The following is a 16564-nucleotide window of genomic DNA, read 5'->3' as shown; positions in this document are numbered from 1 at the left end:
TATGGCCCCACCTGTCTGCTACCACATCCCCACCATGATGGTCATGGACTAATCTAATCTACTGATTAGTCCCCAGTTAAATGCTTCCTGTTGTAAGGTGTCTTCACGTTTTATCACAGCAACAGAATAGTAACTAAGACAGCCCCAAAGCAGGGCACTATTCTAGTTAAGATTTTAACTGACTGGCACAAGGGCACTCACATAAGTTCTGCAGCTGACCTGCATACAAACCCTCCACCTAGCTCCCAGAGTCAGCCATGCAAAATAACTCAGCTCCTTAAGTTTGATTACCTTTAGAAAAATGGTTATGTGGACTGTCTGCTTCATTCTTTTTGTGTGTTTAATTGAAACAGTGTCTTGCTATGTAGCTCAGGCTGGCCTTGAACATGCACCACTCCTATCTGTCAGTCTCCCAGGTAGGAGTGCAGTCATATACCACACACATGGCTGGACTGCTTACTCTCAGGTGCAGTATTATAAGGTCAGAAGCTGTCTAACACTGACTGGTTAGTGTTAGACAGGCAACACTCTGTTCTAAGTACATCAGCTCATATCCTAGCTGGTAAAAAGAAACAGAAGCTTCATTTTGCCCATGAATGTCAGGGTTACTCTCAGAGGTATGTGGATAGGGCCACACTGAGCCTCTGCTGCTGGTAACTGGTATAGCTGAGATAGCAAGCCAACCACATGTCTACAGACTTGTCACAAGCATAGCCATGTACTTACCCACTTATTTACTGTGGACTTTGTTGTTGCAACCCAGATTGCAGGAGGGGGATCTGCTGATCTGTCAAGTTCCATCTAAAAACCAAACACAAAAGTCTTCTTTGTCAAGGGTTGATAACTCTGAGCTGTTAGCCTAGAGATGAGCTATTTGCACAGTGACACCTCAGGGAGCATCACTCCTTTGTCCACACCTGTACACCACCTGCACCAGGCTTGCAGCAGTAAAGCTGTAGATGCACAGGGAAAGCAATCTCCAAAGGAGTTGCATCTTGCAGAAGTGGAGAGGCTGCACGGCAGGCGAGCACCCTTCCACCAGAGAGCTACTTGCAGCTGCTCCTGCGCACGTATATGTGCATGTGTGCACTTGGCTCACAGTCTTAAATTAAGTTAACTGTTGAGACCTAAGTGGACTCAGTCAAAAGGACAAGGACTTTCTGAAACAAAAGCAACATTCTGCTTCTGCCATTCCAGTTTTTATTCTGTGTGTGTCTGTACACTTTTCTGAGACAGGTTCTTGTATGCCTTCGAAGTTAGCCTTTGGTGGCCACCATGCTTAGCTTACATTCTTCCTTAAACCGCAGTTAAATCCCCCCCCCCACTTTTTTGAGAATGCTTATAGAAACCCCCTAATACAGTGAGTATGAAGTCAGCCTTTACCCAAGGATAGGTTCACCAGGATCACATCACCACATGCCCTCTGGTCCTTCCCAAATGTTGTACACTGAATATAAGACATGTATGTACACTCATAGGAAACCACTCCTCTTCCAACATCAGGAGACTGCAGCTGGAGGGGTAGGAAGCATTTCTTGACTCTTGGCTACCAGGAATTCTCAGTGACTGTTTTCAAAATACAGGTACCCTGGGCCGTCTTCTTTAGCTTGCCATCCACAGGCAAGAGCTGCCAGCAGTGCTCACATGGCCGAGTCTCTTCCATGGTTGCTTCTTCTGCTTCCCTGGCAGATGCTTCCCATCTGTACCGACTCCACCAGGGTTGCAGTATATTTGCAGTCGAAAGCAACTGGCTCTCCTCCTTCAGGAGACCTTCCAGTGCTGAGGCTGAGGGCTTAACATCCAGACCTTTTTGCCTTTCTGTCTGTTCACAGACACCCTTTTTTTTTGTTTTTTTGTTTTTTTTTTCGAGACAGGGTTTCTCTGTGTAGTCCTGGCGATCCTGGAACTCACTCTGTAGACCAGGCTGGCCTCGAACTCACAGACACCCTTAACTGCTCATGTTCTTCCTTTTAAGGACAGGAGAGCCAGGCAAACTCTACAGCATGCCTGACATAGCTTCACTAGGATTTACCAGTAGAAAAGTCATCCATGCCCCAGAGATGTACTTCAGATGTCACAACTTGTGTACATTGAGACTCTTCCTACCCTGTTGAGGATGGAGGGTCTTCTTGACCCCTTATCTGGTCCACATTCAGTGCAGATTCTGCTGCAAATACCCAAAGCTTACAACCTCACTTGGGAAACTCAAAAACTCAACATACCTTGAGAACTGGTGCTTTTTCTTCACAAATTAGCACCCGAATGTCAGGGTTCCTTAGGTCTGTGCAGTAGATCTTCCTGTCCCGTCCTCCAGAATATACATGTGTGAAGGCATCGTTGACCTGTAGGGCCCAAACCCCTTCATCATGGACTCGGTATGTTGCTATACATCTCTGCTGGCCAAGGGACCACAGGCGAATCGTCCCATCAGAACTCCCAGAGAGGCACTGCAAACAAAGGAAACAAGGTGAGGGTGCTTCCAGGAGCAAGCCAGTCTGAAATGAGCAAACCCAACATACATCCTCCAGCAGTGGACGCCAGAGCAAATTTGCCCTTGTCCTCTCTATCCAGCTGCCTTCTGGTTCTGTCAACACTAACAGTGAGTTCGAAAGCAGCTAAAGATAAGGTGGTAGTGATCTCAGAACAATCATCTTCCCTGGGAACTTAGTAAAAACATAAACTCTTGGGCTCCATCTGGACCTAAGGAGGCAAAAGTCCAGCAGGATCACCAACGGACGCCTAGCAGGCTTTCCAGGTAACTCCCACACTGTAAGTCTGATGGCACTGCTCCAGGCCAATGAGCCTGTCAAACTGTAGAGAGGTTTAATTAGATGAGCAGACTAGATGGCCTCCTCACAAACTGTGAGGAGCACTGGGAATTTATTCTCCTCTTTTAACTAGCTCACAAGGGAAGGACTGATCCAACCTGGACGTGGGAGAGCTGGGACATGGGACAGGCCCAAGGAGGGGTTCCCTATGTCGAAGAAGATACTCCTCTGAGGTGGCAATACTCTCAGGAAAGCTCAAGTCCTGCATCCTAGAACATATGTCTACAGACAGCAAGGACTGGCAAAGATAGTGTTTTGCAAGTCCACTTAACTTAATACTGTGCAACAGCTAAGGACCAGATGCAGACTGCACAGCTAGAAGCAGAGGAGAAAGCACAGATGTTGTAGCAAAGAAATACATAACACAGAAAAATCTCTCAGCAGCTAGCCTTCTACTGCTAGGGAAGCAAGTCACAGTGAGAACAGAACAATGGCTTTTAAAGAGCCATTTCCACACAGCACAGCATGAGGCAGTTAACAATGTCCTGTTATTGTACACACCCCTCCCTACCCAAGGACCCCCTTAGTACCCGCTATCTTGTAGGAGCTAGCAGAACCAACAAAACATTTCTCACCCTCCATCCTCACCTCTCTTCCATTGGCTAAAGATGTGAGATGTCCAACAAGAGATGATTTCAGAGACAATGCAAAGCCCCACACTGTTCGCTAAACCACACTTACTCAGACAGCTCAGGCATTACTGGTCTCCCAATGACAGGAGTAGGAGGCACCTGTGTGTAGGGACCAGGTTACTATTGGAGAAGTTGCCTGATGCTGTGATCCCAGACCTCTAAGATAGGTTTGGGACTTGAATGAACAGAAAACCCTGTGGGTGGCAGGTGACTGCAGCTGAAGACCCAACAGGTAGCTTTCAGAACTGAGCCCTGTTGCAGTCACAGCTTAGAGCAAATAAAGTTGACTTTAAGGGGTCGCCATCTGATAGTTAAATCACCTCACACAGAAGCACATTACAACTCATAAAGAAGAAATGATGAAGACTGCAGTGGACAGGAAGAACACTAGGCTTTTGAGACCACTACTAGAGACTTAAACCTACAGATAACATAGCAACAACAAAACTGCCTTTTCAAAACTTTCAAAACTGGGGTTTGAAAAGCAGTATCCCCCATAGACTCCTGTGATTGAATGGATGGCCATAAAAAGTGGCACTATTAGGAGGTGTGGCCTCGTTGGAGGAAGTGTGCCACTTGTGGGGCAGACTTTGGGGTCTTCTATGCAGTGGAACACAGTCTCCTTCTGCTGCCTGCGGGATCAAGATGTAGAACTCTCAGTTCCTTTTCCAGCACCAGGCCTGCCTGCACAGAGGCCAGAAGAAGGAACTGGATGCTCCTGGAGCTAAAGTCACAGAAGGTTCTGAACTACAGACTGTAAGTGGGGAATGGAACTCCAGTTCTTTGCATAGGCAACAAGTGCTCTGAACTACTGAGCCACAAGTTAGTATCCTCAACACTGAAAAGTAGGATGTAAATCACACGTGTAGCTTATAGTTCAATCAAGCTCTCCAGCCATGTTTAGAGTGGGAAGCTGAGGCCACACATCACGGCCCTCACCTGTGTGCCATCCCTGTGCAGCAGCAGGGCCTTCACATTGTCTGTGTGTCCTTTCAGCTTCATGAGTTTCGCGCACGTTCTCGGATCCCACACTCTTAGAACCTGCCAGTTTGTATTTACAGAGTATTAGATAAACCGGACTGGACACACCCAGCTTCTGAAAGCCCCTGACTTTTATATCAAATGCCAACTATCACATTCTGGAGGAGATGCTGCTGTAGCCAGTGCATGCTGTCCGCACACTTAAGAATACTTCTCTAATGCCAAAACCACACAGCCCCATCACCATATGCACATGCAATTAATAATTCTTAATCACCCCTAGACAAAATTACAGGTGTTTTATTATTTTTATTTTTTGGTTTGTTTTGAGACAGGAATTTGGCTGTGTTGCCCAGACTGGTCTTGAACTCCTGGACTCAAGCAATCATCCTGCCTCAGCCTCCTGAGTGATGAGACTACACATGCTACCTCACTGAGCTCTGTGTATGTGTTTAAGAACTGAACAGATGCAATGACTCCATTTTCTTGGGTTCAGAGATATTGGCAAGGCCTCTCTTACCTTCTCAGTGGACCCTGATACAATGATTGTTCCCAGTTGGTTCATGGCCAGGCTATAAATGGAATCTTTGTTCCCACTTAAAGAAGAAGCTATTGAGGATAAAGGGAGTTCAATGTTAACAAAATCACCAGGTGGTCAGCAACTTGTCAGCAAAAGTCACAAGCTTACACACTTGACTTAAAAAAAAAATCTTATCTTTACATATACTTTAAGAAAATAAAATCTATCTATAATAGAGATAATTCCAAAGTATCATCAAAATTAGTGTTTTTTTATTTTCTGGATTTGAGTATGTGCAAGTGCTTAATATCTATCTGCTAAATTGAACTGTGCTGCCATTTAAAATTGACCCACATAAGCAGTATATTTCCAAAGATGGGCTTGAACCCATCAGTCACTATATTATTCAAAGAAAATACAAATGAAAAAAACATTTCACATACAAATCAGGTCAAACAAACAACCAAACCCCAAACAAAAATCCAAGGCAACGCTTTTAGCAAGAACCATGTCCATGCCCTTTGATTTGGAAGCCAAAGTACAACTCTTTCCTCAGTGACTGATTCACAAATATCCCTGAGTGAGAGAGTTAGCACATGTGAGGGCTTATGAACACCTGCTTCTAAGTATTCAGCAAACGTTAACTATTACTAGTTTGTTGCTATGCTCATAAGCCTCGAAGCAAGTCCAGCTGAGGCAGAATCTATGTCACTAAGTCCATGTCTCTGACCTTCCGTATTTCAGAGGCAGGCCTTACAAGGGGGAGGGGGAAGGGGATAGGGGGTGGGGGGTGGGGGGTGGGGAGGAAGCAAGGATACAGCAGTCAGGGCTTACCTGCTTTGTCCCTGAAAAACAAAATAAACAAAACCAACCAACCAAAAAAAAATCTCCAAGGAAACAAGGGAAAGACACTCTTTAGATGTACGCATACTTCTGGGCAAAACAACACTGAATGTTATAAGCATTGAAGACGGTATAAACAGTGGTCTTTCCATCTGCTCTTCCTGGAACAGACTAAGTCATTCTAACTCTGTAGCCACACCATGGGAGCACCCGAGTCACACACTGAAGTCACATACCACTATGTCTTGAACACCTCCTCTGGTCTAGGTTAGGGCAGACTCTGCTCCTATAAGAAGTCCTCAGAGTTTCAGCCTGGAGGCTCCCATAGGCTGGCCTAATGCAGTGCTGAACTTCAAGTCTAGCTGTGTGTAAACCTGACCCAGAGTTTATCAAGCAGCCACACTGAGTGTCTCTACACTTCCTCTAGAAGCACCCTACCTACCCTGGCTTTTCCAGAATTGCTGGATTCCTTCGAGTTACTCCAAAAGCCCTTCTCAGCTGCTACTGGAAACATTCTTTCCCTGGGTATTTCTCATTGTGGCCAATAACTAAAAAGCTTGTAAATACAGTAAGACTTAGAAGTCAGAAAAGAGCTTGCATTGCCAGATATCACCTTCTTAAAAACATCAGTTATGTGTGTCTGGGGCAGGGACATGCCATGAGAGACAATGTGGTAACACACAGATTCTTCTACCTGCAGGAACTCACACCTTAGCCATGCAGCCAACATATACACATGCACATGGGTTAGACATGTTCCAGCTGGAGAAGGTATTAAGTTTACAGTGCAGTGATGAGCTAGCTCCTAGTTCAATCACACTCAGACTAGAAACTGTATGCAGAAGTACTCTCAAAATATAAAGCACTGTCTTGATGCAAAAGTATGACTGAAATTATATAAACCATTCTTTATGTCAACTTAGATGGCTTTCAGAGCTGTTGCAAATGCCTTACTTGTGACGGTGTTGTTTGAGGCAGTCAGTGCTGTCAGAGTGTTCACATCCCAAAGGAATATCTGTCTATCCAGCCCAGCCGATGCTACCAGCTCTTTATCCTTGGCATACGCTAAGGCCTTTACATAGTCCTGTAACAGAACAGACACACTATGATCTATACGGTAAGAACTGAGTTCCCAACATGACAGGAAGACCGAAGTGTGGACATTACCTTATGCGTCCTGAGTGTGGACATGCAGAATCCTTTATGTGCATTCCAGACTTTTACTGTTGTGTCTGAAGAAGCAGATATTACTAGAAGAGACAAAGAGAATGTCTTGCAACTTGAAGATTATCTTCCAGCAAACGGATGCTACTTTAAGCAACTGTTTACATATGCATGCTCAAAAGTTCTTACCACAACTTACTCAACAATGCCTCAGAGAGATACGTGAATGTACATACGTATTATTGATTTTAATTAATTAAATGAACTATTCTAATCTCCCAGGTAAAAAGTTCTTAATTTACTTGAGTATAATTATGCAGACTGTAGAACCAAAAAATGAAGCTTACTATAGTAAGAAAAAGGTCATACTAAAAACACACACGCATGCACGCACACACACTCACACACGCGCGCACACGCACACAGCGCAGGCACAGTATGGGGGTCTATTTATCTACAGTTAGAATCTGAGTAAAACTGTAGTGATCATGTCAAATGACTGAAAGGAAGGCACTTGGTTACTAGCACTCTGCTATAGTTTACTGTGGTGTCAGCGATTGTGCATTTTTCTGCATCTGTGTTGTGCTTTTAACACAAGTCTTACAGGCATGGTTCACTGCCTGCCTCCCGTTTCAGCATCAGGTATCTCCAGCACCCACATAAAAAGCTGGGTGTAGAAGCACACACCTGTACCTACTATAACTCCAGACCTGAAAAGCTCAGGTGTTAGCCAATCTAGCAAATTAGTGAACTCTAGATCAGTGAGAGCCTTTGTCTCAAACACTACGGTGTAGCATGATAGAAGACACCAGATATCAACCTCTGGCTTCCATGTGCATCCAAATGGGCACACACAAAAGATTTACATTTAAAAAAAAAAAAAAAAAAAGAAAAATGTATCAAACATTTTAAAATGTAAGAAGCCTAAGAAGAACTTACACGTTTTCCCATTGCAACAGAGCACGACATCATTCACCCAGTCTGTATGGTGCTCCATAGATGCTATGTATGGATCTTGCTGAAATGGAAAACCACAGAATTTACTACAGAGCAAAGCCCTCAACATGAGTCCCCATGACGTGCAAAGGCAAAGACAAGTTCTTACTTTCATGCTTTTGACACTGCCATCATCTGCTCAAGAGCTTAAGGCCTGCTGGACGGAGTCTGCTCGCCAAACCTTACCTGGTGGCTGTGCCAAGTGCCCTCATTCTGCACTGAACACTGGTTTGTAGAGCAGGCTAAAAGACAGACTTAGAAAACAGGCTCCGGCACCAGGGCTCTGAAGTGCGTCTGAGCTCCAATTCACTGCCACACCAGGCATTTAGCCATCAGGATTCTCAAGTGCTAACAGTCTTGAGAGAGACTGAAAACTCAGATCATGGCGAGCATGAGGGGACAAGGCACAGTTAAGAGGTCAGTAAGTACCCCCCACATTGTTTTCTACATCATTCACAATGAAACCTTCAAAAAGCCCAAGAGCTCCTCCCATTGATTGCAGCTCTCTCCCTTTCTATGCAGTTCCGTGCCCCTCCCTGCTTAGCAAGAGGCTTTCAAAACTGAGGTGTAGGCCCGTGGTGGTAGGGTGCTTGTCCAGCATGCACAAGGCCCAGAACTTGATGCTCAGCACTGCAACAGAAACAGCAAAGCCTCGGGAAGCCCTAAGGAGCAGGAGAGAGTAGCCTTTGCAGCTTCACACCTACCACATTAGGCAGGAAGACCCTAGCGTGTGATGAGGTCCTTAATCACTTTTGTAAAGCTACACACTCCACATCTTGTCCTTCTATTTTCAGCACTGTTATCAAGAGACTTTTCAGATTCATAACTAAGCCAAAATCCTGTGGAAAGTGCTCATTCCACACCAGCTGAATATTTTTACTCCTCTGTGGCAGGGAACTCTTAGAGCAAACTAATTTATGGCACCCCTGAGTTAAGTAAAAATACTTGTGAAACTTTCCTGGAGGCGTTTTCTCACAGGCTTCCAGAACTCTGGTGATGTCTTTATAGAATCTATTAAGAAGCTCGGTGCTCAGAGATTAAAGCCAGGACTGAGGTAAGAAGTTCCAGCCGACAGAGCCACTGGTCCAAGATGGGAGTCAACGCAAACGCAGACTCTTGCCTTACCTTGTGCTGATTGACACTCCATATTCTTATGATGGAGTCTCGACCTGCCGTGAAGAGTCTGTTGAGTGCTGGGTCCAGCTGCAGGGCATTGACTCCATTTCGATTATGCTTCTCCACTTCATCTCGAATTACATAGGAAACCTGACAGGCGCCAACAAAAGCCAAGCCACGGTGAGGCGTAGCCTACTAGTGCCAATTCCAACACTAAACTAACTTCATGCTAATGTAGTTTGTGTTTATCTTTCTTCAGGAGAACTGAAGCGCTTGAGAAGAATAGCATTACTGACAGCCTGGCTCAAGATAAGCAAGTCTGTTTGTGGCTAGTGATCCAGACACCTAAGTCCTCAGGCCTCCTCTCTGCCCTTATTTGTCTCATCCATTTTCACCAACCTTTCAACAGTATATACTGGAATATACCCAATATCCCACTGAGGCAGGATAATAGAGGAAAAAAGTCAGAAAATAGAGGAAACGTGGGAAGCAGCAGCCACCCCCACCAATCCTGATCTGCCTCTCACTGGCTGACAGACACAGGACAAGATCTGTAGACCCAGGACAAGATCTGTAGACCCTTACAAGTAAGACTGAAATGGCTGGCGCCCTGTGCTGTACATCTGAATGCTTTATCCCAGCACATCCTCCTCCGTGGCACGTATGGCTGCAGTGCACATAAAGGCCATGGGCGACAGAACACTAGAGAAAGCTTTCCTTAAAGCCCCAAAAGCAGACGGAGCAGCTTGCCTCACTCATGGCTGAAGAGCAAAAATGTACAGGAGGTGATGAAGTCCTTGCATAATTGGAAAGGTCTCTCTTCTACCCTCACACTTGAAGTAAATAAAGAAGTTTGGATTTGAGGGCTGATTGAGAATTGCCTGACATGCCGAAGGCCTGGGCTTTGTCTCAAGCATGACAAACAAATAAAAACAAAGATGGATGTCTGTGTACAAAGCTCCTTTAGTTTAGCACCTACTGTCACCACCAAACTCTACACCGTCAGTGTCTACCAACGAGACCTCATTTGTCTTCTCTCCCGGACACCTTACCCTACCCCAGGCTATCCCCCAAGCTTTTAGAATCTTCTTGTGTTTGGCATTTCTGGATTTTTGTCCTTTGCTGTGCATTTAGAAAGCACTTTCAATCTAGAAGTTGTGGTGCTTCATGTCTGCAGAAGAGGCCTGTGTGGATACTGTTGTGTCTGTTTCTTTGTTCTTCTTGAGTGTTCTTCCATCTTTGGACAGTGGAATTTTCTAACTGACCCTTTGTCTTTTATATAATCCATATTATCTCTTTCTATTTACTTTTGAAAGGACCTCTCTTACTATTTTCATAACTTTTAATATTATTCACCATGTAGCCCAGGCTGGCCTGAAACTTTCTATATAGCTCAGGATGGTCTTGAGTTCCTAATTCTCCCACCTCAGCTGCTCAAATGTTGGGACTACAAGTATGCTCTACCATCCCCAGCTTCTACTATTGTTATTTTTTTCAATAAATTATAGTACAATGAAAATCAGAAACAATATCTTTAATAAGGAAATGGCTACACTACCATACATTAGGCTGGCAAGATGGCTCATCAGGTAAAGGTGCTTGCCACACAAGCCTGGAAACCTGAATCTGACCCTTGGAATCTAAGTAAGGTGGGAGGAGAGAATCCACTTACAAAGGTGTCCTCTGACCTCTGCAGGTACCACGGCATGTGATCCCCACTCCAACAATAATAATGAAGATTTAGAAAATTTACTCTACAAACATTTCTATGTTGGCATTAAAGGGAAAAGTAGAACTTATACAGTGATTGGTTCCTAAGACATTTCACATTAAATTTTATTCAAGTCCAGCAGGACAGAATGTGCCTCTTGTTTCACAAGAGCAGAAGAAATACAAGGGCCTGGGGCAGAGCCCCAGTTCCCACTGTGAGATGTCCAGGACGACACTAGAACCCCCCCAAGGTCTTTAGTCATGAACAAATGCTAGTCTTGTGTGTTGGCCTCCACTGTTCTCTGCCAGCCTGTGAAAGAGGAAGCAGGGTCTCAGAAGGGGGCTCCCCAGGAACAACAACCCCTGAATCAAGATAAGCAGGAAATCATCCCAATAAACTCATTGTGGTTATTTTAAAAAAAAAAAAAAAAGTCTAGACACAGAAAGACAGAAACAAACCCGGACCTTTATTTTTATTTTAATTATGGGTATATGTATGCATTTGTGCATGTGTGAGTATACTGCCTATCGAGGCCAGAAGAGGCTGCCAGAAGCTGGGAGTTATAGGTGGTTGTGGGAACCGCCTGACATGGGTCCTAGGAACCAAGCAGAGTCTTCTGTAAGAGCAGTATGTGCTTAAAACTGCTGAGCCATCTCCCAGGCCTGGGATTTAATACTCTAAAAAATTACTAAGTAAGTACCCACCAATTGCCAGGTACATCACTGACGGTGAGGGGGTTGTTGGGTGTGATTGGTTCCTCACCCCACCTATACTTTACTGCAGGACATGAAGGCCACCCCCATTTGGCCTGCAGCCACTTCTCTGACAGCATCTACTACTCCTCTTTCTCTGACCCAGGTCTCTTTTCTGCTCCACAAACAGGCCTCATTCCCACCTCAGGACATGTGCATTGGATATTCTCATTGGAATGTTCTCAAGCTAGATGGCTTCATGATTGTTGCCGAAGCCTTTCAGGTCACCTTCTCAAGTGAGGCCTTCTCTACCCACAACAAAAATTTCACTTCTGCTCAGCATGGTGGCACAGGCCCTCAAGCCCAGCATGTGGGAGGCAGAGGTAGGCCAGTCTCTGAGTTTCAGGCCAGGCATATTGAGTCTAGTCTCAAACCACCGGCACCACCATTCTGCTTCTTCTACTGCCGACTATGATCGGTTTGTAACCTTTAGAGTCTATCTGCTGTTTGAGAGAATGATATAATTACACAGCACACACCTACTGTACGTACATTTCAGCTCACACTTTTGACATTTGCCTTATTGAATCCATCTATTCATCTGATTCATCTTATCCTCTCACATCTTTCAAACAAGCAGCACATCAATGACACTTCTATTGAAACTTTAGGCATGTGTCACTGTCTAGATGTTTTTACCTTTACTATATAATATATATATATGCTCATGTAAAATTTACAGTGAAACACACCATAGATACTTGTGACAAATCAGTTCACCCGTGCAATACATCATCACACCCTAAAAAGTTCCCTTCTCTCCTCACTGTGCACTCTATCCACAGAAAACCTAACTCGACTTTTGTCACCACAGTATCCTGTTAATAGGAGCATACAGCTCCTGAGCAAGGCTGCTTCCAGATAGTAGGTTAGTCTAGTCCAGTCCAGGAAAGCCAAATATAACTATTATCTTACATCTGCTCTTCCTGTCTTGTCCCAAGCTATGAGTTTCTGTTTGTAACTCTATTTCAGCTGGTTCTTAAACAGTATTTTAGGGCTGGAGAAATGGCTCAGTGGTAAGAAGCTTTGCTTGTCCTGCAAACATTAAGCAGGAGGCAGAATTCCCAGACACCACACACCACCAGGTGAAGCAACACACATCTGGAATCCCAGTGTTTTCATAGTATGATGGGAGGTGGGGATGACAGAGGTCCTGGAAGCTCATGGGTAGCCAACTGCACATGCCCTGGTGAATGACTGTCTCAAACAAGATGAAAGTGAATCTGGACAGCAGAAGTTACTCTGATCTCACGTGTGCTATGGTATACCCAAGTCTACATTCACATACATGGACAGACACTAACTCTTTAGGACACGCTCTAGCTTGCCTTCTTCTAAACCAGGGGTTAGCAACAAGTGCCTAAAGGACAAACCTCGCCTAAATCTTGTTTCTGTGAACTAGTCTTGCTGGATAATTGCCAAGCAACCTACTAGATGAAAATACATTTTGTTTGGAAAATGCTATGGCTCTGTTTAAAGTAAAAAGCCACGTCAGGTAGCAAGCTGGAAAAGCACAGGCATAGCTCTAACCACTGTCAATTGTACCCTTAAAAGAAACTTTCTACCTGGAGGTTACGGCTTGTGAGGCACTATTACATCTAGTGGGCAGAAGTCGGGAATCCTAGACAACTTAAAACACACAGGGCAGGATCCTCACCTGCAGGGAAGACAAAGTGACCCTAATGTATAAAGAGTGAGCAGGCTGAGAAGTGACACAGGACACTACATAGTTGCTGTTCTTGAGACAGTGAGGACAACTACAATGTATAGTTTGCACCACTTGTGGGTTCTTCTTGCAATGCACATGCATGCATCCCTTCTGTGCAGTAGATGAAATCAGTCTCCGAGGCGTCTAACATTGCTCTGTACCTACTGCACACATTCTCTTTAGCAGGATAATTTCAGCTCTTTATAGGAAATAAGTGTCTAATCACAATCGGCTTGCTGTTGAACAAAGTGCTAAACACCAAATTCTAGCCTTATTCTCTGGCCAGCTAAGCATGGAATGAGCTCCTCCCTCGGTCTAGACGCACCGGCCAACATCTAGCTTATTCAAACACTTCTTTTTTGCCACCTGATGTGATCTATTTTCTTCTCCACTCTTCTCTGTTGTGTGTGTTGTTTTTTTAAAAAAATTTTTTTTAAAGATGCTAAGGACAGAAGGGCCCTGTGAAAGGCAGGCACATGGTCTACACTGAGGTGTATACCCCTAGAATCAAAGGATAACTTGGAGCTAGCTCTTACAGTCTACCTTGTAGGTCCCAGGAATCAAACTCAAGTCTTCAGGCTTGGCAGCAAGCACTTTTCCCCTCCAAAGCCATCTTGCCAGCCTTTGCCTTTTAAGTCTTTACTGTTGAGAACCGCAATAGCCCCACGTTCAGGCGGCCACTGTATCCCGGCCCAAGCTGCCGCTCCAGTCCACGGGTCGGGGTTCAGCAAGAGAGAGTGTGAGGGTGTTCGCGAGGAATGGAGACCAGACAGAGTGTGTTTCAATCCCGTTTATTCTTCAGTCTCTCTTCCTCTAAGTGTCTCATTTTCTCCAAGTCCCAAGTCCTAAGGTTCTAGTTCTTAGTGCCTCCAAGTTCAAAGTTACTTCTTCCAAGTTCTCTTCCAAGTGCCCGCTTCTCTGTCTTCTCTCTGCTGTGTCTGATTCTCTGTTCTGTCTCTGCCTTTTATATGTCTCACTTCTAAGCCATGCCTCTAAGTCACACCTTTAATCATGCCCTTAGGTCTTGTCTCTAAATCTGATCTCTAAATCACACACCTTTAATCTCACACACCTTTAATCTCACACACCTTTAACATCACACACCCAAGGTATCTAAACCAAGATTATCAGAGTGTGCTCAGCTGTTGTAGGCTGATGTAAAACAAATCTCACGTCAAGGTATATGGCTCAAGATGGCTGCAAAGCTGATAGCTGCTTTCTGCTAAAAGCTGGCCCCCAACACTTTACCCCTAAACTGAAAGAACCGATAGTCCTTACTCTATGAAGAGCCACCCTCCTAGTGCGTGGAACATGACTAAGTTACAACTTAGTTAGAATCGGTGTTCTCACTCCCTGGCCTGGAGGCTGGGGTTATTTCAGTGCCTTCAAAAGAAAACCAGTACCCACTCAGGGAAAGCTAAGGGAATTTTAGATTCTTGTCACTTCACTCATACTTTAACATATTTATTATTTGTGTGTGCATGTGTGCACACGCACGTAGAGGTATAAGCACACACAGACACATGTGTGTACATGCAAGTGGAAGTTAGAGGTTGGCCTGGGTACCTTCCCTCATTGCTCACTCTCCACCTGGTTTTTTTCACGAGACTTGGAGCTTACCAATCAGCAGGACTAGCTAGCCATCAAGTTTCAGGGACACTCCAGTTTCTGCCTCCATAGAGTTGAGATTCCAAGTACCAAGTAACATGTTAAGCTTCTTTTCAAGTGAGGGCATAGAGATGTTTAAGTGGGGACATAAAATCAGATTCACATGTTTGTGCTACAGACTTTTTACCAGACTGAGCCATCTCCCCAGCCCAATTTAAACCATTTAACAACCATCTAGTGAGTACACAGGGCCAACAAATGGAGGCAGTCGTACAGTACAAAGAGGACACTTATTCGGAAAATGTCACAGCTTTACAGCCTTATGCTGGGGTTACTCACCTTTGGCCCTCACTTCTGAACACTGAGTTCAATCTGGAGTGTTTACTGACTGCTAACTGTTCAGTCTCTTCTTCTTTTAGGCGAATCTATGCACTCAGTCCACATTTAATGACTGAATGCATTTTTTTTTTTTTTTTTGAGGCTGTGTGTCTCAAGTAGCCCAGATTGATTTATCTCAAACTTGGTACGTACTGGAGGATGACCTTGAATTTCTGATTCCTCTGTCTTCACCACAGAAACACACGCCAGTGCTAGAAGGCAGGTACCAACCAGGCCTAGTTTGATGTGTTGCAGGGGGGTTGGACCTTCCTCAGGACAGGAAGGACTAAGCTAAGTGAGCTCCATCCCCAGCACAAAAGGCAGCAAGCAAAACTCAAACGTACACCAATCCAAAGTGACGTGGGGAAACCCAAAGCACCCACAGTGTGGGTTAGCGAACTCATCACTGGGGATCCCGACGTTAGGGAGACTAGGACTAAAAAGGAAGACTGAAGATGCATAGTGAGGACGGTGGAAGAAGGAGGCAAAGCTCACTGCAAACGAAGGGAAACTGTCATTTCCTCCAGCGCAGAGCACCCACGTGCGACCCGGCCCCGCCACACCCCCGCAAGGCCCCTCGCTTCCCGGCCTCACCCACCCGCGGGCGCCGCGCGGCCTCCGCCGCCGGGTCCCGGCTGTTCCGGAGGAAGGCGGCTGAGAGCAGAGGCAGATGAGCGGGCAGCAGGCCCATGGCGCCGCCGCAGGCCCGGTGCCCCGGGACGGCGGTTCCCCGGGACGGCGGGTTCCCCGCGGCCGCTCGTGAGGCTCGCGCGCCCAGTCCGCCCGCCACCACCTCAGGCCGTTGGCGCCGCGGCCCCACCCCTCGCGCCGCTGCGCCCCGCCCCGCCATCCTCCGGCCGTCGAACCCCACCGGTCGCGGCCCGAGGCGTCCGCCCGCCCGCGGGGGGACCCGACCCGACAGCAGCGTCGCCAAGGCCGCGGAGCCGGGCCGCCATACCTGCACTTTCCTCCGCCCGGCTGTGTTCTGCCGGTGATGGGCCGCCATCTTGCATGTTGACACTCCGACGTCACTTCCGGGAGAGTCGCGGCGCCGGCGGATGTCCCGCCCTATTCTTTGGTTGGGTAGAAGGTAGGTAGGGCGTAGGCTTTCCGGGCTGGTTGCGAGGGAACGCGCTTGCCGAGAAATAGCAAAGTGTGGGCGGTGGTGCTAATGGAGCCAGAGCCCAGGGACCGGTCCTGGTCTGCCTCCGTGTGCCTGAGCCCCAGGACCGCCCCAGCGCCTCTTCATGCAGAGGGAAGCGCTCAAGAGAGGTGTACCCCAGCCATTTAAGCCAGTGCTTAACCGCTGAACCACGTCCATATTTAT

General features: G+C 46.1%; 1 protein-coding gene across 2 annotated transcripts in view; it reads right to left on the bottom strand.

Moving 5' to 3' along the window:
• The window catches only part of Wdr48 (WD repeat domain 48), a 29507-nt gene extending 13205 nt beyond the window's left edge, over positions 1-16302 (bottom strand). Inside the window, exons 1-9 of one of the 2 annotated variants that reach the window (XM_034484559.2) lie at positions 16196-16302; positions 9090-9230; positions 7908-7986; positions 6972-7054; positions 6759-6888; positions 4962-5050; positions 4400-4501; positions 2223-2447; positions 727-801 (exon numbers count right to left, since the gene is read on the bottom strand). In XM_034484559.2, the coding sequence (XP_034340450.1) occupies positions 727-801; positions 2223-2447; positions 4400-4501; positions 4962-5050; positions 6759-6888; positions 6972-7054; positions 7908-7986; positions 9090-9230; positions 16196-16243 (972 nt within the window). In that variant the 5' untranslated portion in view covers positions 16244-16302. Of the gene's footprint in view, positions 1-726; positions 802-2222; positions 2448-4399; positions 4502-4961; positions 5051-6758; positions 6889-6971; positions 7055-7907; positions 7987-9089; positions 9231-15835; positions 16049-16195 lie in introns of those variants that run through there. The other variant, XM_076917742.1, reaches the window with a different exon arrangement.
• Positions 16303-16564: the final 262 nt, after the last annotated feature.

This window comes from Arvicanthis niloticus, chromosome 21, assembly GCF_011762505.2.
Source record: "Arvicanthis niloticus isolate mArvNil1 chromosome 21, mArvNil1.pat.X, whole genome shotgun sequence".
NCBI classification, from domain to species: Eukaryota; Metazoa; Chordata; class Mammalia; order Rodentia; family Muridae; genus Arvicanthis; species Arvicanthis niloticus.
Note: the sequence above shows the minus strand (reverse complement) of the source record. Positions and strands in the feature narration are given on the sequence as shown.